The 23591-nt window shown below is 39.9% G+C and overlaps 1 protein-coding gene across 1 annotated transcript in view; it reads left to right on the forward strand.

Annotated features, from left to right (window-relative positions):
* LOC112912808 (piwi-like protein 1) overlaps nucleotides 1-23591 on the forward strand; it is a gene marked incomplete at its 5' end in the record, with an annotated part of 98653 nt that overhangs the window by 70389 nt on the left and 4673 nt on the right. The window contains 13 exons of the mRNA XM_072745690.1: nucleotides 7959-8087; nucleotides 8682-8896; nucleotides 9656-9774; nucleotides 10404-10484; nucleotides 10794-10991; nucleotides 12849-12960; nucleotides 16005-16131; nucleotides 16344-16461; nucleotides 16837-16951; nucleotides 17426-17613; nucleotides 18779-18851; nucleotides 20974-21174; nucleotides 21314-21417. Coding sequence (XP_072601791.1) covers nucleotides 7959-8087; nucleotides 8682-8896; nucleotides 9656-9774; nucleotides 10404-10484; nucleotides 10794-10991; nucleotides 12849-12960; nucleotides 16005-16131; nucleotides 16344-16461; nucleotides 16837-16951; nucleotides 17426-17613; nucleotides 18779-18851; nucleotides 20974-21174; nucleotides 21314-21417 — 1780 coding nt within the window. The remainder of the gene's footprint in view (nucleotides 1-7958; nucleotides 8088-8681; nucleotides 8897-9655; nucleotides 9775-10403; nucleotides 10485-10793; nucleotides 10992-12848; nucleotides 12961-16004; nucleotides 16132-16343; nucleotides 16462-16836; nucleotides 16952-17425; nucleotides 17614-18778; nucleotides 18852-20973; nucleotides 21175-21313; nucleotides 21418-23591) is intronic.

The raw sequence follows: 23591 nt of genomic DNA on the forward strand, positions 1-23591 counted from the left end.
ATTTTTTAAGTATAAAATTGAAAGTAGAGAAATAAGTGATTCATTGGGAATTACTATATATTATATTCAAAAAGCAGAAGACTAAAGATGTAATTCTTGGGGAGTCATATGTAAGAGAAGAAAGATTTATAAAAGTAAAGTTATATGTTAAATAAAAGCAGACACAATTTTAAGAAATTTGGAGTTATTCTGAAAATTGATTGGTACTTAAAGGAAGAACCATGTTCTGATGTTTTCCCCTAAAATTTCAGCAAGTTCTAAAAAAAAATAAACATAAAAATAAAATAAAATTTCAGCAAGTTCTTGATTGAAAAATTTTAAAGGGATATTATTTTCCAATGAAATGACAGTTGGTATCAGACATTTGTGCCTGCTGACAAGACAGTGACATGGTACCACAACAAGTGCCTACGATTCAAATGGTGTCTAGACAGGAGGGATCATTTTAAACTTCTTATTTTTCACTGTCATCAAATTCTGTACCATACATTTTCTTTTATGCACAGTGATTAGACATAGATTTTACATAAAAGGAACATAGAGGGGACAATACTGTTGTATACTGTAAATAATTAGAGGAGTCAGTTTATTTAAGTAGATTGTTCAAGTTAAGTAGATGTTCAAGAGTATAGTCTATAGCTCTCTCATGAAGATAAAATCAAAACACTGAACTGTGACTTAATTCTTTGATATATACATGTACACATGCGTGCATATGTAAATGATTGAGATATGATACCAAATTAAATCATCTGTCAATCTAAAATAATTCTAGTAGACTAATTTATTGACTATTCTATTTCACTTCGCTTGATAAATATTGTTAGAGTTGTAAAACTAGAACCTTTAGTTTTATAATTACATTAAAATATATCCTTGACTCTATCTTTGATTGGTAGTTCCCTGGGAGATGAAGGAATTTTGTGATAAAAATATAAGTGAACATCTGAATTTAAAGAAACTTGTGGATTTCTAGAGAATTATAAATTATCCTTAAATTACCAAACTTTAAGTGATCAGAAATCATATAGAGCTAATCATGTCAGCTATTCTGAAAAAGTTGAATAATTTCCTAGTTAAGCCCATTTGGAAATGCACAGAGAAAAAATTTTAAATGCTTTAAATAATTTATTATATCTTTTCGGAAAGAAATTTCTGGGGTAAGTACAGTACATTTCAAAGACATAAGAATCATAAACATGAGTGGGAAATATCAGAAAGGGAGACAGAACATGAGAGACTCCTAACTCTGGGAAACGAACAAGGGGTGGTAGAATGGGAGGTGGGCAAGGGGTGGGGGTGACTGGGTGACGGGCACTGAGCGGGACACTTGATGGGATGAGCACTGGGTGTTATGCTATATGTGGGCAAATTGAACACCAATAAAAAATAAATAAACAAATAAAAAACAAAGACATAAGAATCAAATGATCACGTCTTTACTAATTTATTTTGGCATTAAAACCATGTTCATTGTGCGGAATCAGAAAAGACCCCGAATAGCCAGGGGAATTTTAAAAAAGAAAACCATAGCTGGGGGCATCACAATGCCAGATTTCAGGTTGTACTACAAAGCTGTGGTCATCAAGACAGTGTGGTACTGGCACAAAAATAGACACATAGATCAATGGAACAGAATAGAGAACCCAGAAGTGGACCCTGAAATGTATGGTCATCTAATATTCGATAAAGGAGGAAAGACTATCCATTGGAAGAAAGACAGTCTCTTCAATAAATGGTGTTCAATTTACCAACATACAGAAAAAAATTGGGAAAATTGGGAAAAAAGTTGGGAAAATTGGACATCTACATGCAGAAGAATGAAACTGGACCACTCTCTTTCACATACACAAAGATAAACTCAAAATGGATGAGAGATCTAAATGTGAGACAAGAGTCCATCAAAATCCTAGAGGAGAACACAGGCAACACCCTTTTTGAACTCGGCCACAGTAACTTCTTGCAAGATACATCAACAAAGGCAAAAGAAACAAAAGCAAAAATGAACTATTGGGACTTCATCAAGATAAGAAGCTTTTGCACAGCAAAGGATACAGTCAAAAAAACTAAAAGACAACCTACAGAATGGGAGAGGATATTTGCAAACGACATATCAGATAAAGGGCTAGTTTCCAAAATCTATAAAGAACTTATTAAACTCAACACCAAAGAAACAAACAATCCAATCATGAAATGGGCAAAAGACATGAAGAGAAATCTCACAGAGCAAGACATGGACATGGCCAACATGCACATGAGAAAATGCTCTGCATCACTTGCCATCAGGGAAATACAAATCAAAACCACAATGAGATACCACCTCACACCAGTGAGAATGGGGAAAATTAACAAGGCAGGAAACAACAAATGTTGGAGAGGATGCGGAGAAAAGGGAACCCTCTTACACTGTTGGTGGGAATGTGAACTGGTGCAGCCACTCTGGAAAACTGTGTGGAGGTTCCTCAAAGAGTTAAAAATAGACCTGCCCTACGACCCAGCAATTGCACTGTTGGGGATTTACCCCAAAGATTCAGATGCAACGAAACGTCGGGACACCTGCACCCCGATGTTTCTATCAGCAATGGCCACAATAGCCAAACTGTGGAAGGAGCCTCGGTGTCCATCGAAAGATGAATGGATAAAGAAGATGTGGTTTATGTATACAATGGAATATTACTCAGCGATTAGAAACGACAAATACCCACCATTTGCTTCAACGTGGATGGAACTGGAGGGTATTATGCTGAGTGAAATAAGTCAATCGGAGAAGGACAAGCAGTGTATGTTCTCATTCATTTGGGGAATATAAATAATAGTGAAAGGGAATATAAAGGAAGGGAGAAGAAATGTTGGGAAATATCAGGAAGGGAGACAGAACATAAAGACTCCTAACTCGGGGAAACGAACTAGGGGTGGTGGAAGGGGGGAGGAGGGCGGGTGTTGGAGGGGAATGGGTGACGGGCACTGAGGTGGACACTTGACGGGATGAGCACTGGGTGTTTTTCTGTATGTTGGTAAATTGAACACCAATAAAAATTAATTTAAAAAAAAAACATGTTCAATTATGGATCAACTTTCTATACATATTCCTAAGAACTATCCATCATTCCACAAGTTTAGATTAACTTTTAGTAAAATATATACAAAGAAACTGTAGTCTGTATTTTAAAGTTTTTTCCCCAAACCTATAGTAATTTTATTTATGAAGCAAAAATAAAACATTTATCTTTAAATTAAATAGCGTCATAATACCAACATTTTGGGAAGCACTTTATTCTTAATCTACGTAGGACTGGAATAAACATAAACTGTGACCTACTGTATCTTAACCCCTGAGAAACTCATATCCGCATGTACCCAAATGTATGTATAATTTTCAGAAAAGCATTGTTCAAAATAGTTTGACAGTAGGGAGTAATATCCAAACATTTTTCAACAACAGAATGCATAGAGTGTGGTATTATCATTACAATATTATAATTAAGACCTATAACAATAATTTAACCACAACCACACTCAAGAACATAACTGCATCTTATGATAAATTGTGATAAAGATGTAAGACATAGAAATACATATAATGTGATTTTTGGGGGGTAGTTAAGAACAGGTAAATCTAAACTTCATTCTTTGGGATGTACACCTGATAGTAAAACAAACAGAATAAGGAAATTATTACTAAGTTATGATAGGGTTCTTGCAGAATGATGGAAAGTGATTGCTTGAGGGTTTCTTGAGTAAGGCAATGTTCTTTTTCTTGGCCTAGATGTTGTTTATAGGATCACATACATTTTAATTGTTTGCTAAACAATTGTTTGTCAAAGCTGTGTTTGATGCACTTGTGTCTAATAACAAAAAAATTTTAAATATAAAATTTCAGAAATGACCGACCTAACAATATTTGGTATATAACAGGTTTTCAAGCTCTTTACAAGTTTCTGTACAAATGACTTTTTCTCTATGTCAGTTTTATCATTTGCTATGTAAATACTAAGTATCCTCTTCATATTTCTAAGCAGATTAATCTATGATTTAATCTTTTTATTTGAACAAACTTTGTTTAACCGGTGCAGCCCTGTCAATTTCCCCATATGTTGCTTTCATATTTCACTATGAACAATTTATCCCTCTCAAGTTAATATGGAAAAACATGGATTTTATTGATGATACATCTTGTGTTTAATTGTGAAGCACCACTGTGACTAATGAGACTTGTGTTCTTGTTATTTACTTGTAATTTATTAAGATCTGTCTTTGGAAAGGGGCAAATAGAACACATTATGTTGTTGATGACAATATTTGATAGTCAATAATCATTACCTGATTAAAATATAAGAATCAGGGATGGGATACTTATATCTTTTGTAAGTAAAAGCAGGAATATAGGCTGCAGAGAGAAAAAGGACAGAAAATCCAGGCCTATGAGATACTTGGAGATGGATGTCTGAGAGATCCAGATACCCAGATTCACAAAAAACAGTGACATATGGATTATGTGCCATATGTAATTTCTGAAAGAATTCCTATCTACTAAGTATCAATCCAAAAAGCAGTAATTGATGAATAGGATTGAAGTTCTTTCAATAGCCTGCTTTAAATATAGATGGTATAAAATCTGTTTCGTGAGAAACAAGATAATCTGATAGAAAACTAGCTATATGATATTAAGTAAATGGTTCTTATTTCTTCATATAAAAAGCACGTTACCGCCATGTAAAGCAAGTGATTCTTAGGTTGAAAACCTCAACATGCCTGGTTCTTGATGTACAGAATCCTTTCTGCATGAAAGAAAGACCTTGGATCTTTTGGGGTTTTTATTTGAGGATTCCAGTGTTCAGTATATTAGGAGAAAGTCTACCAGTGTAGCTGACGCAATAAGTTCACAATCTCATGTAGGCAGCTGCATCTCTGGGATGGCCAGCCCCAGGCTAATTGCCAACCAAGCAAAGAGTTCATTTTTGCCTGCGTTCTTCCAATGAGGATACAACTAGAATGAGTGCTGGTGTTGGGGGAGGCTAAACTCCACATCTACGCATCTTAGGTTCTCCCCGGGGGGACTCATTACCAAGAGGATATCATCAAAAGAAAAAATTTATAAAGGTTTGCAGTGCACATCACACCGAAGAAATCAAAAATAAAGAGGAACTCAAAGCAGCAGCTTAAAACTGCCGGCTTTATAGCGTCTTCAGCAAAGAACAATAATACATTTGTAGAAAAAATGATAGCCTAAAGAAAAGCAATTTTAGACTATCAAGGGCGGCATACTGGAAAGGTAAATATATGGGAAGACATTAACACTAAGATTTGTTTCTGGATTCCTCTTCCCAAAAATATATATACATATATATTTTGGGGTGGCATATCCCAGCTTCCTTCACAAGGCTTTATGCCTCGCTCTAAGGAATCCCTGCTGAGCCAAGCTCTAGTTATTGGTATTTGAGTTAAATTACAGTTATAGGTGGAATGGGTTTATGAGTCATTTCATTAGAATGTTTTCAAAAGATGTGCCCTTAGTCTCTTCTTTGACCAAAAGTGTGTGCAGAAGCCCCATCCTCTAAGGGATTGTACAGAATGTCTGAAGCTGTATAGAGTTGGGGTGTTTTTCCCCCCTCCTGAGGAAAGCAAGATTACTCTTTAACAGTTAAAAGCGTTGTTCCTATTAGGGATAATGTAACACCACGTCATCCTTCCTATATAGTACAATCATTATGCATACACTATAAAAACAGACTGCATGGTGACTAATTTTCAAATAAACCCATAGACTAAATCACAGCATATATAAATCATTTCTATCTCAACTGCTCACTTAAACCTGAACAAATTTTCTGGAAGCATGTTAATTTTCCTATGATACTCCTTAATATTTCTTGCAGAGCTGGTTTGGTGGTCACATATTCTTGCAGTTTCTGCCTATCTTGGAAGCTCTTTATCTCTCCTTCTATTCTGAATGAGAGCCTTGCTGGATAGAGTTTTCTTGCCTGCATGTTCTTCTCATCTAGGACCCTGAATCAATCCCGCCAGCCCTTTCTGGCCTCCCAGGTCTCTGAGGAGAGGTCTGCTATTAATGTAACAATTCTCCCCATATTCGTTAAGAATCTGCTGCCTCTATCTACTTTACAGATTTTCTCTTTTTCTATAGAATTTGCAAGTTTCACTATTAAGTGTTGAGGTGTTGAACGGTTTTTATTGATTTGGGGGGAGGACCACTCTATCTCCTGGGTCTGAGTGCCTATTCCCCTCCTGAATTAGGGAAGCTCTCAGCTTGGATTTGTTTAAATATGCTTTCTGGCCCTCTGTCCTTCTGGGTGCTCTCTGGAACCCCAGTGATACGTAATTCTTCCTTCTGAAGCTGTCATGTATTTCCCTTAACCTTTCCTCGTGGTCCTTTCATTGTTTTTCTCTGTTTTCCTCAGCTTCCTTCCTTGCCATCAAGGAGTCTTCTGTGTTGCTCATTCTTTCTTCCAGCACCTTATGCCTTGCCATTAGGACCCCCAATTTGGATTGCACCTCATTTAATTGATTTTTAACTTCAGCCTGATGAGATCTTAATTCTGCAGTTGTGAAGCCTCCACCCGCCCCGGGGGGAGGCAGGACCTCGGCCGTGTCCCCCGGGCCCTGGGCTCCGGGGCCTGTGCTGCCTGCACCGCGCTCCCGGGGCCGCGGCGGGCGCCCGAAGGCAGCAGGTGCAGCGCCCCGCCCGCCCGGAGCCCCCGCCTGCCCCCCTGCTTCTCCCTGAGGCCCCGCCGCCTGCGGCTCCAGCGCTGTCCCGAGCTGGGCCCGCGGGCCTGGGGCGCTCTGCCCCGGGCGTGCCTCGTCTGCTAGTGACCCCAGGAACCTGGGGGCTCCGCCGCCCCTCCTGGGGTTCAGCCCGACACCCCTCCTCTCCGGGGCTGGGCTCTAGGGGCGCCCAGGCTTTCCCGCCAGGCTGGAGCCATCTCCTCTGGCCTGCAGCTCCCCACCCCCCCACCTGCCCCAGGCTTCTTCCTTCCTTTCCCTTTCCCTTTCCTTTTCCCTTTCCCTTTCCCTTTCCCTTTCCCTTTCCCTTTCCTTTTCCCTTTCCCTTTCCCTTTCCTTTTCCCCCTTTCCTCCTTTCCCCTTTTCCCCCTTTCTCCTTTTCCCCCTTTCCCCCTTTCCCCCTTTCCCCTTTTCCCCCTTTCCCCCTTTCTCCCTTTTCCCCTTTCCCTTTCTCCCTTTCCCTTTCCCCCTTCCTGTCTTGTCTTGTTAGAAGCCAAAACTTTTCTCTCTGTAGAGTTCCGGCTGTTCTCTCTTTAAATCTCAGGTCACATTCGTAGGTGTTCAGGATGGTTTGGAAGTTCTGTCGGGAAGTTGGGGACCTGGTGAGGTGAGGACCCTACTCCTCCATCTTCATAAATCCCCTCTTTCAGGGTATTTGAAAGACTGCTTTGTCTTGTCCTCCAAATGGTGCCTCGTAAAGTCTGTACGCATATTTCAATGTAATTAAAAAATAGAGCCTTTTCCAGTAGCTGTTAAAAAGAACATCTCAGTTATTTTGTATCAAAGGCAATTTCATGCACTTTTTTTTTTTATAAACTGCTTATTCAGTCAGCATTTTCCAGTGCTCCTGAGAGGGCAGTGAGGTGCCAAGTGATTGGCCTATAAAGCTGCTGGCTAAGGACAAAGTTTCTGCTTGCACTCCGGACAAGTGTCTGGCGCAAAAGCAGATTCCATGGGGATGGATGTGGGGCTGGCCAGGCCGGCCACTGATGTGGGGTGGGCTCTTGTTCAGAGGGGTTTCCAGGTCCCATTCCCCCTTTCTGGTGACCAATGACTGAAATACCCTTTGGATTGTTGGACAGTCCTAACTTTCCTAACTCCAGCGACCTCAACTTAGTTTTACTTAATAGCTGGTGTTTAATATTGTCCTTTGTGGTTTTATGTTTCCTCCCTTTTTTTATTGTATAAGACTCATGGCTTTCACATCCGTTTCCATGTAGAGGAACTCCAGCTGGCGACTAGACTGCGGGCAACCTCACTGAAGGAGAGAAAGCATTTTGGGGGCATTTTTCGAGACCATGTGGTGGATACCCGACAGTACTTGGAACATGTTAGAGAGTCCACGACAGGTATGCTGGCCATTAACGACCCAGCCTGAGGGAATTGTTCACGTGAAACCTGTGCATGTTTGTGTTTAAGAGTGTGTGTAAAACTTCATCCCATCACTGTGAGTGGAGGTAACCTCCCAATCTGCTTACGTTGTTGTAATGGCACCTGATTTTGCAGAAACAGAGACTATTAGAGAGTCCTAGATGGACTCTCCATTTTTCTCTTCCTTTTATAGCCACTAAGACAGAATGACCCAGCTCTTTGAATGCACTGAGACTTTAGATAAAAGAAACCTAAGCATAATTACAACATTTACATTATTCTGGCTCCCCACCCACTCCCCCTGTTGGAAGCCTTGTGTTAGAGATCTTTCTTCTGATCTCTTGTTAAATATTTTAATCTTCTATTTTAACTCTCTAAATGTCTGCTTGAGTGAGGACTCCTCTAAATGGATGATACATACTCTGGACATCAGCTGTATGTAAATGTTTATGTGTTTGGTGGTTAATATCCTTGTTTGGCCTAACTTTGGCTTTCAGTATTGGGATGTCCACATTATTTAGGTACAGTCAGTCTGCTTGTTTCATTATTGACACGTGAATTCATTTTTGCAGGCACGCTGGGTAGACCTGTAAAGCTATTCACAAACCATTTCCGAGTGACGTCCCGCCCCCAGCAGGTCACATATAAGTACAACATTGACTACATGCCAGACATCGAGGATGGAAAAGTTCGTTCAGAATTGCTTTTGCAGCATAAAGCATTTATTGGAGAGTGCCATATATTTGATGGGAGCTCTTTATTATTACCTCACAAGCTACTGTTGCCGGTTAAGTACTGTTATTGGATGTTTTCTTTTTAAATTTTATTTACTTGATAGAGCAAGAGAGAATGAGCAAGAGGGCGGAGGAACAGGGAGAAGCAGTCTCCCCACTGAGCAGGGAGCACAACTCGGGGCTCAATCCCAGGACCTGGGATCACTACCTGAGCCAAAGGCAGATGCTTAACAAATTGAACCACCCAGTCACCCTAGACATTTTCTTGACCTTTGTTCTCTTCCTCTCACATCTTCACTGTTTTAAAGCAAATACCATTTTTGTACAACGATTTGAGGAGACCTGAAGATCTCTTGCCCATGGGATTTGTAACACCCACGTGCCATGTGTGCTTATCACTGATGTTCCCTCCTGCCTCATGTCAGTGCTTTTTTTTATGTCAGTGCTTAAAATGAATCTGAGAGCAAAATATATACATGTTTTTACATTTTCAAAGGCAAATATGGGTCAAGTGCTGATGAAGTATTGAATAGTTTTTATCTTTCAGCAAAAACATTAGAAGGACTTAATATTTTTTCAATAAACATCTATTTACCAAATGGATAATCTACAGGAGCTCATTTAAGTTAAAAAAAAGTAGTTGTAAATGTTTAATTCTGACTCCTCACTTTAGCCTTATAAGTCTTGTATTGTCCCTGCATGTGTCACACTGGTGTGTTTTATACCCAGGTGACCTATTGATTTGTGGTTCAATAATGAGCTTATTGTCTTCGGAAGGACTGCTAGACCCTCTTGTTTTTTCTTTATCTCAGAAAACGGAATTGGTCAGCCTACTGAAAAACCAGGTTGTGAAGCTGACCATTGAATTCATCAGCGAACTCTCACCCAACTCACCAGACTGCTTACGCTATTACAACATTCTCTTTAGAAGGTGTGTTTATAAGCTTTAGTTTCCTTGAGATATGACTGTGTTCATGTGTCAGTGGCATTGAACATAGACATTTGCTCCTAGAATTTCATGTTCTTGACACCTCCTCATCCTGAGAGGGCAACGGATCTTGGGGATGAAATGGGACTTGACCCTCACCTAGACATGCTTAAGTTCTGTGGCCTATCCTCAGTATTCTCCCTGCCTACCCCCATATCCTGTGCCTGGACCTGCCTGGAAGGAGGAGCATACATCGAGTATGCATGCCTATGCATATTTCTCCCTAGAGCAAATGCACTGGTTTTTTATTTTGTAGTAACAGTGGTGGACAAATATCCCAAATTGGAGGCACGTCATCTGCAAAAGATGTTTTGGTTCATTTCTGGGAATGGAGGATATCCTAATGGTCTTTCCATGACAGTTTGTTGTATATAAGGGAAAGGAGGGGAAAACAGAGGATAAATGGACCTTAATATCTACCTCACAATATAATTTACTTGTACCAGGTACATCTGTTTATTATGTGTAATACAAAGTTGCTGGCAGATTTTTCCCCCTAATGTATCCTCATGTGTATTACCAAATGCTTAATATTCATACTATTTCAACAAAACTTATTCTTCAATTTTTAGAATTTTGAAGCAGATGAATTTGAAGCAAGTTGGTCGCAACTATTATAACAAGCAAGAGGCCACTGAGTTCTTCGATCACAAGTTGGTATAAAATAGTTTCATGTAATGTTTGTAATGTATACATCTAAATCCCATAGATTCTCACATGCATACATATGTAGGTATATATGTGTAAGCCTGTGGTTGATGATAAAATGGTTTAACAAAAATTAGGTATAACTAGCACAGCAGGTAAATCTCTATTGGAAAGGTCCTTCAAAAGACCATTTCTTATTAAAAATAAGAGATGAAACGGCTTGACTCTCAAGTGCCTTTTTAGGGCCCTGTGACACTTGCTCTATACTCAGAGCTTGGAGTTTGATAATCCCATCTAACGTGTTCTATTTGCAGGCTGGTCATCTGGCCTGGATACGTTACTTCTATTCTTGAGTATGAAACCAGCATTACCCTCTGTGCTGATGTGAACCATAAACTGCTCCGAATGCAAACAGCTTATGATTTAATAACAGGTCTTCGTGATCCACAAACCAGAAAGGAAGATGTTGAGCAAGTTTCTAAAGAATTAATCGGGTCAATTGTTTTTACACTGTAAGTCTGCTTAAAAAAAAAAAAACAACAACAAACCTATCCCATTACTTTGATCACCACCCCCACCCCGAGAAGATGTTCCCATAGTTCTCAAACCACTCAGTAGTTAAAGTTCAGAAGCTGACCTGGCATGGCAATGGCCAAGTCAGTCCATGCTTTTCTCATCTAGGTCTATTGCATGAGAGAGGGATACGTGTCATTTGTAGACTTCGCTGTTCTTAATTCCTAATGCTGATCCAGTCATCTTGTGGAACCCTGTCCTGCACATAACAGAATATATTCCTTCCAAATTTCTTTTGCTTTGTGTCTAACTAGTTAAAAAAAAATCAGGGCTTAATTAGATAGAACCTATGGGCAAATTTCCACTTGAAGTTAGTTTTTTCCTCTCCCTTTAAACCAGACACTTTGAGTGTGGATTGAAAGTTGTTTAGCAACATCATCTTAAGAGTAAAGTTGAGGACTTTTGCTCCCTAATTTCAAAACATATAAAGCTAGTAATCAAGACAGTGGCAAAAGGACAGATGAAAAGATTGATGGAATAGAATTGAGTCCCAAAGTCAGTTTATAGTCAGTTTCTTTTTTTCAACAAGAGTGTCAAGACAGTTTAGAGAAGGAATACTCTTTCAGCAAATATTGCTGTGACCACTGGGTATCCACCTGGCCCTTCCTGACACAATATACAAAATTAACTCCAATTTCACTCCAAGATAAACTCAAAATAGACCTCAATGTAAGTGTTAAAAGTTTAAAAGTCTTTGAAGAAACTATAGGAGTAAATCTTCTTTAGGTGAGCAAAACCCTTATAGGACACCAACAGAGAAGGGATGACAAAAGAAAAGTATAAATTGTACTTCATCAAATTAAACACGTTTGTTCTTCAAAGTCAAAAGTGAAAAACAATGGATAGAAAGGTGATTTGCAATTGTTTTCTCTCAATCTCCTAACTTGCATCTATTTAAGTAAAGAACAGGTACAAGTCAAAAGATAACTTTTAAAAAATGGGTAAAGGATCTGAATCAACATTTCTCTGAACAAAATATAAAAATGATCCATAATCACATGAAAATATACTCAATGTTATTAGCCATGAGGGAAATGCAGAGTAAAACCACAGTGAAATAGCACTTCGTACCCACTAGGATGGCTAAAATTAAGAAAGCAGATACTAAATGTTGGCAAGGATGTGAAAAATCAGAACCAACCCTCAAACGTTGCTGGTATAAATGTGAAATGGTATGATCTCCTTGGAAAACAGTATGGCACTTCCTCAACATGCTAAATATAGTGTGGCCATGTGATCCAGCAGTTCTATTCCTGGTTATGTACCCAAGAAAAATGAAAACTTATGGCCAATGTACCAATTTTGTAGACCTGACAGCATTATTCATAATAGCTTAAGAGTGTAAACAACTTGAATGTTCATCCGCTGAAACATATATCCCATTATAGATATGCTATGTTTTTATTTGGCAATAAGTAGGAATTAAGTACAAGTATATGCTATAGCAGGAATGAATCTCGAAAGACATTATGCTGAGTGGGAGAAGGCAGTCAGGAAGGGTCACATATCGTATGACTCAATTCCTATGCAACAGGTCAGGTAGGCAAACGTATAGGATGGACTTTAAACTAGCAGTTATCTAAGGACTGGGGAAGTTGAGTGGACATGAGGAGTGACTGCTCGTGGTTGTGGTGTTTGGGTTGTGTTGAAGAGTGTACAACTCGGTGAATATATTGAATATAATAAAGCTGATATATCCTGCAATTACCTGTAGGATTTAAAGCCTATTAATTCTTGCCTGATCCCATGCTATAAATACATTAGGAATAATACCATATATTGTGAATATTCCACAGGTATAACAACAAAACCTATAGGGTGGATGCTATTAATTGGGAGGATAATCCCAGAACCAAATTTAAGAAATCAGGTGGTGCTGAAATCACCTTTGTAGACTACTACAGGGAGGTATGCAATCTTTTATTTCAGTATGTCTAAATATTTTTTCTTATTTAATCAAATATGTCTCCTATGTATAACTGATAGTCACATGTTAGATCATAAGTCAAAATCTATATATTACAGGGTTTCTCTTGGAGGGTATTATAACTTACATGAATTTGTCCATGTATTTGGGTACCTTGTATATATGTTACATAATTAGAATGGCTCCAATAAGACCTCTTTAATGAGTCTTGGACATGGCTATGATAGTTTTAAACATGTTGATGGATTGGTGGGTTGAAAATAAAATATGGCAAAATTTCAGATATGAGGACTTCACCTATGTAGAAGTTTCAGCTCTCTAGGACTTGGTTCAAAATGAAAAAGTGAAAAATTACTATCAGAAATTATGTCACTTGTGTGCTAAATCTCATAACTCATGGATTCCTCAATCTTTTTTTTTATTTTTTTATTTTTATTTTTATTTTTAATTTATTTATGATAGTCAGAGAGAGAGAGAGAGGCAGAGACATAGGCAGAGGGAGAAGCAGGCTCCATGCACCGGGAGCCCGATGTGGGATTCGATCCCGGGTCTCCAGGATCGCGCCCTGGGCCAAAGGCAGGCGCCAAACCGCTGCGCCACCCAGGGATCCCGGATTCCTCAATCTTTATTCACAAAGAAACAAGTAAACTTCATGAACAAAGATGCACTAGGTGGTGAGGTTGGTTCTCTAGCTTTGGCAGTTAAGAGAGAATTCAAGGAGTTAGAGATATTTATAGCAAACGGAAAGAACTTAGAAAAGTATAAGCTGGGGTTTTTTTTTTCTCTAAATTTTATTAGGAATCCAAAACCTAGCTACTTGGAAGCACTGAGAGTACACAGCCATTCAAGGGTATGGTGCTATTATGGCATCATCCCCACTTGTGCTCCACGCTTAGTACTTACTTGTTTAACCTGAAAGCATGTAATGAGTGCTCATTATACAACTTGGGTATACATTGGTAAGACTACTGAGTTCTCTGTTCTTAAGGAACTTGCATCCTTGTAGCAGGAAGAGAGATGGCAGACAAGAAGAAAGCATGTATTGGGGGAAATCTATGCAGATAATCAAGAGGTGTTATGGAGAATGTCTGGTGGCTTAGACTGCTGGTCATAGAAAGCTCTGAGTAGCTGGCATGTGACTGTCAGAAAGGAGCAAGCTGTGTGCAGATTGGTGAGAAGAATTGTCTCTTACACCACTTTCAGGATGGGCATGATGTATCCAGATCCCAAACAAGGCTAGAGTGTCCTGTCAAGAAATAAACCCAGTTGTGGGTGGGACGTGTACAGGGTTGCAGGATATGACGTCAGAGGAGGACGTGGGAGCCACACTGTATAAAGTTCTATCCACCTACACACATTGGATTTTACCGTTAAGTGAGACTATACAGATAGATGAAATGGGGCACTTTATTTTACAGATGTGGGTCTAATGTACAGGGAATGTATGGGTACAGGGAATATGCGGGTAAAAAGGGAGGCAGGGACACCAGTAGGGAGGTGCTTAAGTCTATTTAGATCAGTGATAATGGTAACCTGGATTAGAAAGGGAATGGATGGGGCAGACAAGAGGACTTTTGATGGCTCAAATGTAGTGAGTAATGGTAAGAGGAGTCTCTGGCTTTATCTGAGGAAGTGAGTGGAGGCTGGCATCACTTATTGCAATGGGAGATTCTGTGTGAGGAGCTGGCTTGGGGATTGTTGGGTTGACATAGCCTATGATGGAGTTGCAGACAGGGATATCAGGCTGATATTTGCTTGCTCATTCTCCAGATTTTACTTCAAAGGTCATTGGTTGAGACGACCTTTGAAATGACTTGAGTAGTCTTGGGATGTCCTGGTGGGAACTCAGTATAATAACAGATGGCAATCTAGTTGTGTTGTCATGAGATCTAGAAAAATCCTGAAATCCATAGATGAGCCCTTAAAAGGAAAGCACAATCCTGGCTTGCAGAAAAGCTTTCATAGTAATGCAAAGTGGGACAAGGAAATTCCTGTGGAGATGCAGAAGTTGGTGTTGTAGGAGATCCGTATGGGATATCACAGGACAGCCATGAGAATTAATAGTGTGTTTCTCAAAGTTCTCGACAGAACAGCTTGTACAAAGGCTGTGCTAGTCTCAGTGGTGGGAGTGGTGATTGAGGCCCTAAAATGATGCCATGATTCCGCACACATGTATATACATATACTTGCACAAGCTCCTGCCTTAAGACTCTAGAAGCAGGGGAACGGAGGTGAATCCCAGCTGCCTTTCAAATAACTACAGAGAATTAAAAGTAGTAGTTCAGCTCCAGAGGTAAAGCGCCATGAACACTGGATTTGAAGTCTTCTTGTCTCTGGAACTCCTTTGACATTCTCAAGATACTTAACCAATCCCACCAGAATTCATGTGGCTAACTGGTGACTGATGAGGATCTCACTGGTCAGCATGGAAGGATCTATGACAGACCATCACTTTATGTGGGAGGGGAAAGGCACTTTATTGTACAGGAATTGCAGCCTAGGGATAGGAGCTTCTGGATAGATGTCTTGGCAAATGCCTTTTCCTGGCGGAAAAGTTTCGATGATGCAGGAGGCATGTTTGGAATAGCTGTAGTATTGCAGCTGCAAGGAGTGACCAGGTTTGTCGTCCCCCATTAATGTGGGAATCCTCTTCAAAGTTCTTAATTACATCCTTAATTTTTTAAGGCAGTACTATAGTGAGAAATATGTAATTCAAGGCTTGGTCCTGCATTTACCTATAGCAAGTCAAAGAAGGCTGGTACAGTGACCCCAACACAATGTTTATGAGAGTCTTGTTCTCCTGGGCCATGTGTGCTTACAAGGAAAAAAGAGGTCATCCCTGGGACATCTAAATTAAGAGACTATTAAGAGTATCTTTAACGTGTTCTTAAACTTGGGGAAATAGTCTTCCTAGCACACCCCTGGGCCTCTGTTGGTGATCCAGACTTTTTTGTACCTATTTAGGTGACTTGACTAGGCTTTGCTGACAGTCACACCAGTGTTCTTTCTCACCTCTTTTGAGCAGCAGTATAATACAGAGGTTACTGACCTAACTCAGCCACTGTTGATCAGCAAAGGCAAATGGAAAAAGAGCCAACAGGACACACCCCATAAGCCTATAATGCTGGTTCCTGAGCTATGCTACCTGACAGGTACTTCAGATTTATGCAGTCCTCATAGAAGACCACCCCTTTCAAGCCCCAGATGTTATGATGTAGAAGTACAGGCTTCTCACAGTACTCCATAATGACCCAGAGCTGTGTTCTCTCCATTGGCTCTTCCTCTTCCAGATAAAATCATCAAGGCTTCTTCACATACGTATTTATTCTTGCTTGTTTAGCTATATCTTCTTAACTTTTTAAAGGTCTATCAGATAAAATGCGAAAAGACTACAGGGTGATGAGAGACTTGGCTCTTCATATGAGGTTGGATCCAGAAAGAAGGCAGCACGAATTACGGAAACTGATGAATACTATACAAACGTAAGTCCTATTCTTCTCTCTGTGTCTTTGTGTGTGTGTCCTGAAGATGAGACCCGTGCAGAACTCTTGATATCTCAGATTCTCCAACTAAAAAACAACAGGTTGGAAGAAAACGACCTCTTGTGGGAACAACTCTATTTGTTCCATTGATGCAAAGTTAGAGGAGGTCTGGAGGGGAAGAACAAAATAGAAATACCCTAAGCACAAATGTGAGAGAGGACATGATTTCAGAGTACTAGAGACCCTCTCTCTGCAACATGTCAATACAGAAGACAAACAACAAGGCATCTTAGATTAAAGGAGAATTTTGCAAATGGATCATCATTTTTGCTTATTTCCTTTGGTTCTATTCTGTGGAAATATTTTAACTTTCAGAAATAGGGAGGTACAACGGGAACTTCAACTCTGGGATTTGAAATTTGATACCAACTTCGTGTCCTTCTCGGGAAGGATCTTGAAAGAAGTAAGAATTTTTCAAGGAAGAAGAGCGGTAAGACAGCTTCAAAATGGTCATGTTCTAGTTACTCTTGCAGTCATTTGGGGCCAAATGAATAATAATGCAGAGGACCTAAGTCAGGTCAGTAACTCACTGCTCTCTCTTCTTGGGCTGTTTGTCCTTTCTCTAGGGGAGAGCGAGCAGGTGTTCAGTTAGAAAGCATGTAACATCCTTGGCATATAGTAAACTCTATAGTTTACCATGGTTGGAGTTGTGGACATCTCTCGTGGCAAAACAATCTGCCAAGTATATCCTTAAGAGTCAAATAGCTAGAATCCAAACAATCCAGAGTAACCCATGATAGAATCCCAGTATTACTTACCACTATCTTAAGGGAAGAGTATGTAATTCAGTTATGACCAAAGTTTAAAATTGTAACGTTTCAGTAGGAAGTAGCAAGAATTTGCAATAGAAAGGCTCTTTGTCGGTATTTCTTTAAAAATTGAAGTCTTATACTATGTCTTCCAGTTTGACTCCCATCCACAGTTTGCAGATTGGTCGAGAGAGACCAGAAGTGGACCCTTACTCAATGTGAAGTCACTAGATCATTGGCTAATACTCTATCCTACGAGAAATTATGGAGCGGCCTCATCCTTAGTACAGAGTCTACGGAAAGTCACACCCACCATGGGCATAGCTATGAGAGAGGCAAAAATGTAAGTAGAGCTGAAATTAAGATCTATAACAACCGATCTTCAAATCGGAGGTAAAGTGGAGTCAGATTATATTAAATTATAGGAATTGGTCACTGTATTAAAACCCTGGAGGTTTGTAAACAAAAAAGCCTAATCTATTCCAATTAACTGTAAAATAGGCTTTGGGGATATATAGTTTGTGGCTATTGGGATACATGCTGAGGAAGCCAAACATTGAACTTATTTTTGTTTTAAGAACAAACTTATCAGGGTACTTGGGTGGCTCAGTCAGTTAAGCATCTGACTCTTGGTTTTGGCTCAGATCCAGCTGGGTGCTCAGTGGAGAGTATGCTTAAGATTCACTCTCTGCCCCTCCCCTTATGTGTGCATTTTACCCCTACGCAAATAAGCTCAGGAGTTATGGAAACTGTCTGATGTACAGGCAGCAGGGCAAGATTTCTAACACGTGCTCAGACCTCCAACAGGACATGGGGTCATAAGAAAGAGCAATTACTGTTTGGTTGCTTTCTAACTATAATGGAAGATCCTCAAAGTATTATTTCTAACATGATGATGCTTCTAGGAAGATTTTTTGGGGATAATCCTCAATCAGACTAGGGAAATTCCTTTCTCATTTTAAAAATTTCTTTTCACATGAATGAATGTGGAATTCTATCAAATGCATTTTGTACTTTTTTTTTTTTTTTTACATTTAATCTGCAATTATTTTTCCTATAATTCACCACACTAACTGTTTCTTTTTCTGAAGATTGCATTTCAGGCTTACTGTCACCCTAGGCCCATGGTATTCTACTTTTTTTTTTTTTTTTTACGATTTTTAATTTACTTGTCTGATAGAGAATGAGAGCTATCACAGGAGGAGAGAAAGAGAAAGAGGCACTGAGCAGGGAGCCTGATATTCTAATATCATTGCTACTTTCAAGTTATTCTTTGGTTTTTGAACGTATATGATTTAATGATTTTACTCTGTCAATGGGACACCTGAGTGGCTCAGCGGTTTAGCTCTCGCTCAAATAAGTAAATCTTTCATGACCATTAGTTAAAAGTAGTTTTTTTTTTTTTTTTTAACATTGTACCTTGTTTTTATGTGGTGCTCCATTGGCTGCATAAAACGTTTGTTACATACTTAACTTTTGAATACAGATGATATATACTTATTTTCTAGGCTTGAAGTAAGTGATACAGTCCAGTCCTATACAACCGTCTTAGAAAATCATGTTTCCTCCAAAACACAGATGGTAAGTTTCTATTTGATAGCACTTCCTTTTTTTTTTTTCAGATTTTATTTATTTATTCATACAGATGCAGATAGAGAGAGGCAGAGACACAGGCAGAGGGAGAAGCAGGCTCCATGCAGAGAGCACGACGTGGGACTCGATCCAGGGTCTCCAGGATCACACCCTGGGCTGCAGGCGGTGCTAAACCGTTACACCACCGGGGCTGCCCCCACCCTTTTTTTTTTTTTTTAACAAAGATTTTATTTATTCATGAAAGAGACAGGAGAGACAGAAGCAGGCTCCATGCAGGGAGCCCGATGTAGGACTCCAGGATCATGCCCTGGGCCAAAGGCAGGTGCTAAACCGCTGAGCCACTCAGGTGTCCCATTGACAGCAGCTTCCTGTCTTACCTTGTAGTGTTATAAATCTCATCTGTTAGATCTTGAGTGTCTACCACTCAAAATTAATCTCAAGTGCCCTTTCTTTGGCAGGGACTTGTCTTCAATTTCTGTCCTTTCCTGTCTCTGAGGCTGTCAGCCTGTTCATGGTCTCTGACCTTTCAGCCATGTTCACTGGAGAGTGGGCAAACACTTTGGGAGAAAGTGGCCTCAGTTGCTGAGATCATCTCTCTGGGTCCCTACTTCTTTCCTGTCTTAACCTAATAACTCTTTATGACCTTGTTAGACTGCCTGAGCCCCAAACAGGCACAGTCCCTGTGTTTTCATCAGTTTGAACAGCTCTTCTTAGGAGGAGACTGGCCTATGCTATTCCAGAAGCTGAAATTGTAGGATGCATTAGCTGACCACTCTCTGAATACTCAGAAATCATCACAGAAAAAATTAGAATCTAGATTTTGCAATTGTACTTAAAAGCCTGACTTATTGAGCTATTGAAATATACATAAATACGTATATTTATATATGTGTATATATAAATAAATGGAGGTGTGTGTGTGTGTAATCTGTACCCAAAAGATTAGGTGCTTTAAGAAAAGCATATCTATAAGTTAGTTTAGCCTTCATCTTTAAGTGATCCCAACAGGCATGGAGAAATCCTAAGCCAATAATGGATTGGTGTCCTTTCAAACACACACATTGACTGCAGTCTATTACAATTAGAAATCATTAAATCATATACATTCAAAAACCAAAGAATAACTTGAAAGTAGCAATGATATTAGAATATCAGGCTCCCTGCTCAGTGCCTCTTTCTCTTTCTCTCCTCCTGTGATAACTCTCATTCTCTATCAGATAAGTAAATTAAAAATCATAAAAAAAAAAAAGTAGAATACCATGGGCCTAGGGTGACAGTAAGCCTGAAATGCAATCTTCAGAAAAAGAAACAGTGTAGTGAATTATACGAAAAATAATTGCAGATTAAATGTAAAAAAAAAAAAAAAGTACAAAATGCATTTGATAGAATTCCACATTCATTCATGTGAAAAGAAATTTTTAAAATGAGAAAGGAATTTCCCTAGTCTGATTGAGGATTATCCCCAAAAAATCTTCCTAGAAGCATCATGTTAGAAATAATACATTGAGGATCTTCCATTATAGTTAGAAAGCAACCAAACAGTAATTGCTCTTTCTTATGACCCCATGTCCTGTTGGAGGTCTGAGCACGTGTTAGAAATCTTGCCCTGCTGCCTGTACATCAGACAGTTTCCATAACTCCTGAGCTTATTTGCTTAGGGGTAAAATGGGGATACTAGTCTTGATCTCAGTAGGTTATTGAAGAATTAACTGAGTCAAGTACAATGCTTGGCAAGTGCTCTCACATAGCACCCATCATGTAAGGGGTGACGTTCCTGATGATGGTACGTTTCAGTCTGTGCTTGTTAACCCTCTGTGTCAACTTCATGATAAACTCCTAGAAACAGAATAGCCAGGACGTAAAGACTTTGCAAGTGCAAGTGATTCATGCATATTGCCCATGCCTGGCTCCTAGGCTCTTTCCTCTTCCATATGCTCACCTTCGCCATTATTGAATGGAATGGGATTCCAGACCCTTTACCCTCCTGGGCCAGCTGTGGATTGAATGAACAGACTCTGTTCCTCCACCTAGGTAGTTTGCTTGACGTGACATCCACTTCTCCCATTACTGTGGTTTCATGTCCTCGGTAGTCTTGTTGCTTTCTTTCAAGGTCCTTTGCGTGCTGTCCAGTGAAAAGAAAGACCTGTATGATGGCATAAAACAATACCTGTGTGTCAAGTGTCCGACCCCAAGCCAGTGTGTCGTGGCACGGACCTTAGACAAACCCCAGACGCTGATGACCATTGCGACAAAGATTGCCCAGCAGATGAACTGCAAGATGGGAGGAGCCCTCTGGAAGGTGGAGACAGGAGTACGTTGGATTTCATTGCCTTCTCTTTATTTCACTTGTGTTCAGTGGAATTTAAGACTCAACCATCTTAAACGCAGTTGCTTAATTGTGCTTCTATTGTGTTCTAACTCAATGTCTTACCTTTTTTAAAAAATTTCAGTTACAGAATGCGATGTTCATTGGTATCGACTGTTTCCATGATATTGTAAATCGGCGGAAGTCAATTGCAGGCTTCGTGTCCAGCATCAATCAGGAATTGACGCAGTGAGTGGGCGTAGGCAGACATTGTGTAGATGGCAACTAGCTGTAGACCAAACAGGAGAGGTGGGCCTAACTAATGTTTGTTGACGAGGGCCATGGGCAGGGTATTCTCTTCCTCTTCTGGCAAAGTTATGCTCCAAATACATTTGATGTGGAAGGGTCTATATCATTTTTCTGTTGCTGCTTAACAGATGACGACAAACATGGCAGCTTAAGAGGACACTCCTGTGTCTGCGCATAGGTCTGTCAGGCAGCCATCAGGTTGGCCATGTTGGCCAAGCCACATTCTCCTCTGGAGGCTTGAGGTCCTATTGCAAGTGCACATCCTTGTGGTAGAATCTTTTTTTTGTTTTGTTTTTGTTTTTGGTAGATGAAGGACAGAGGTCCCCCTTTCCTTGCTGGCTGCCAGCTACAGGCCTGTTTCAGCTCCTGGGACTTCATCCATATTCCTTCTCGAATGCCCTGCTCCCCCAGAGCACACAGTCCTTGTTCTGCTTCAAATCTCTCTTCCCCCTTCTGCTATCTTGCTTTTTCAGGGGGTTATGAAATTAGATAAGGTCCATCTGGAAAATCTTCCCTAAAGCCAACTGTGACATAGGACATAATCACAGGGGCGATACAATAGTCACAGATTCCAAGCGTTAGATTTCTGCTCACTGGGGGCTCTGATGATCAGTGAGTCTCCCCATTAACACACGGGGAAGGACTCAGGCCCCACATGGGGAAGACAGACCTAGGAATACAATCAGAAGCCTATAGGTACAGGATCTGCTCTTCACAGATCTATATGTAATGGATCTGCCGAAGAACATATGCTTCCATATCTCATGTTTCTCCCTTGCTCCAGGGATACTTTTGTTTTCTGTGCTTAGAGTAGAACCTACCTTCAAAGGAGTTTGCACATTCTTCAGTTTAGTTTCTTGAGCATTAGCATGTGTATGACCATCACCAATCACTGTTATGCTTCCTGAGGATTTACTAGCCCCCTTGGTATAATTACAGAGTATTCTTTAAGGGGGTCCATTTTTATTTTCATGAATGGCATCAATTATTCCAGTCTAGTTCCAGTTCTAGTTTAATATAATATTGGTTTGCTTTTATGGTGGGAGGGCATGTGGAAAATAATGTTTCAATCATGGAAAGAAATTAAGCTCTCATTCGGTTCATTTTTAAATTTTTAATTCTTTTAAATTGGAGTTCAATTTGCCAACATAGAACACCCAGTGCTCATCCCGCCAAGTGTCCCCTCAGTGCCCATCACCCAGTCACCCCAACCCCCACCCACCTCCCTTTCCACTACCCCTCGTTTCCCAGAGTTAGGTGTCTCTCATGTTTTGTCACCCTCACTGAGATTTTCACTCATTTTCTCTCCTTTCCCTTTATTCCCTTTCATTAATTTTTATATTTCCCAAATGATTTCATTCAGTTCATAAATAATTTTGAACCCTTGCTTTTTTTTATGGTGAAAAAATTTATATTTAGATTTATAGTTGGCTGGACTCAGTTTAGATGATCCCAATTTTGTTGGCAACATCCAAAGCTCATAATCAGGAGCCAGTCGAACATATGCTTTCTTCTCTCCATCAGACCTGATCAAGGTGTTGACCTTCGCCACATCAGTGTCATAGAGCTTCTTTACAGCCTGTTTTATCTGGTGCTTATTGGCCTTGACATCCACAATGAGCACAAGTGTATTGTTGTCTTCTGTTTTCTTCATGGCTGACTCAGTAGTTAAGGGGAACTTGATGGCATAGTGATCAAGCTTGTTTCTCCTGGGGGCTCTCTTTCGAGGATATTTGGGCTGCCTTTGGAGACACGGGGTCTTGGGTCATCGGAATGTAGGTGACGTGCAGATCTTTTTTTTTTTTTTTTGTGACTGCTCGCCTTTCACCACTTTCTTAGCTTTCAAAGCCTTTTCTTTGGCTTCAGCTTTGGGAGGGGCAGGGGCTTCCTTCTTCACCTTCGGCGCCATCTTCATGAAAGGGCGAACCCTTGCTTTTTGGCACAACATTTCCACTGCTCTGTTCTCAGCATTTGAACATACCATGATTTCATCTTGTAGACTGTAAATTCTGGGGAAAAAAAGCAGACAAATGTATTATATCATGTCAGGTCATTGCAATAGTTTGAAGCAATTAAAAAAACAGGGGATAGAAACTTGAGACCAGTATTGCTTG

The sequence above is a fragment of the Vulpes vulpes genome, unplaced genomic scaffold (genome assembly GCF_048418805.1).
Source record: "Vulpes vulpes isolate BD-2025 unplaced genomic scaffold, VulVul3 u000000663, whole genome shotgun sequence".
Lineage (NCBI taxonomy): Eukaryota > Metazoa > Chordata > Mammalia > Carnivora > Canidae > Vulpes > Vulpes vulpes.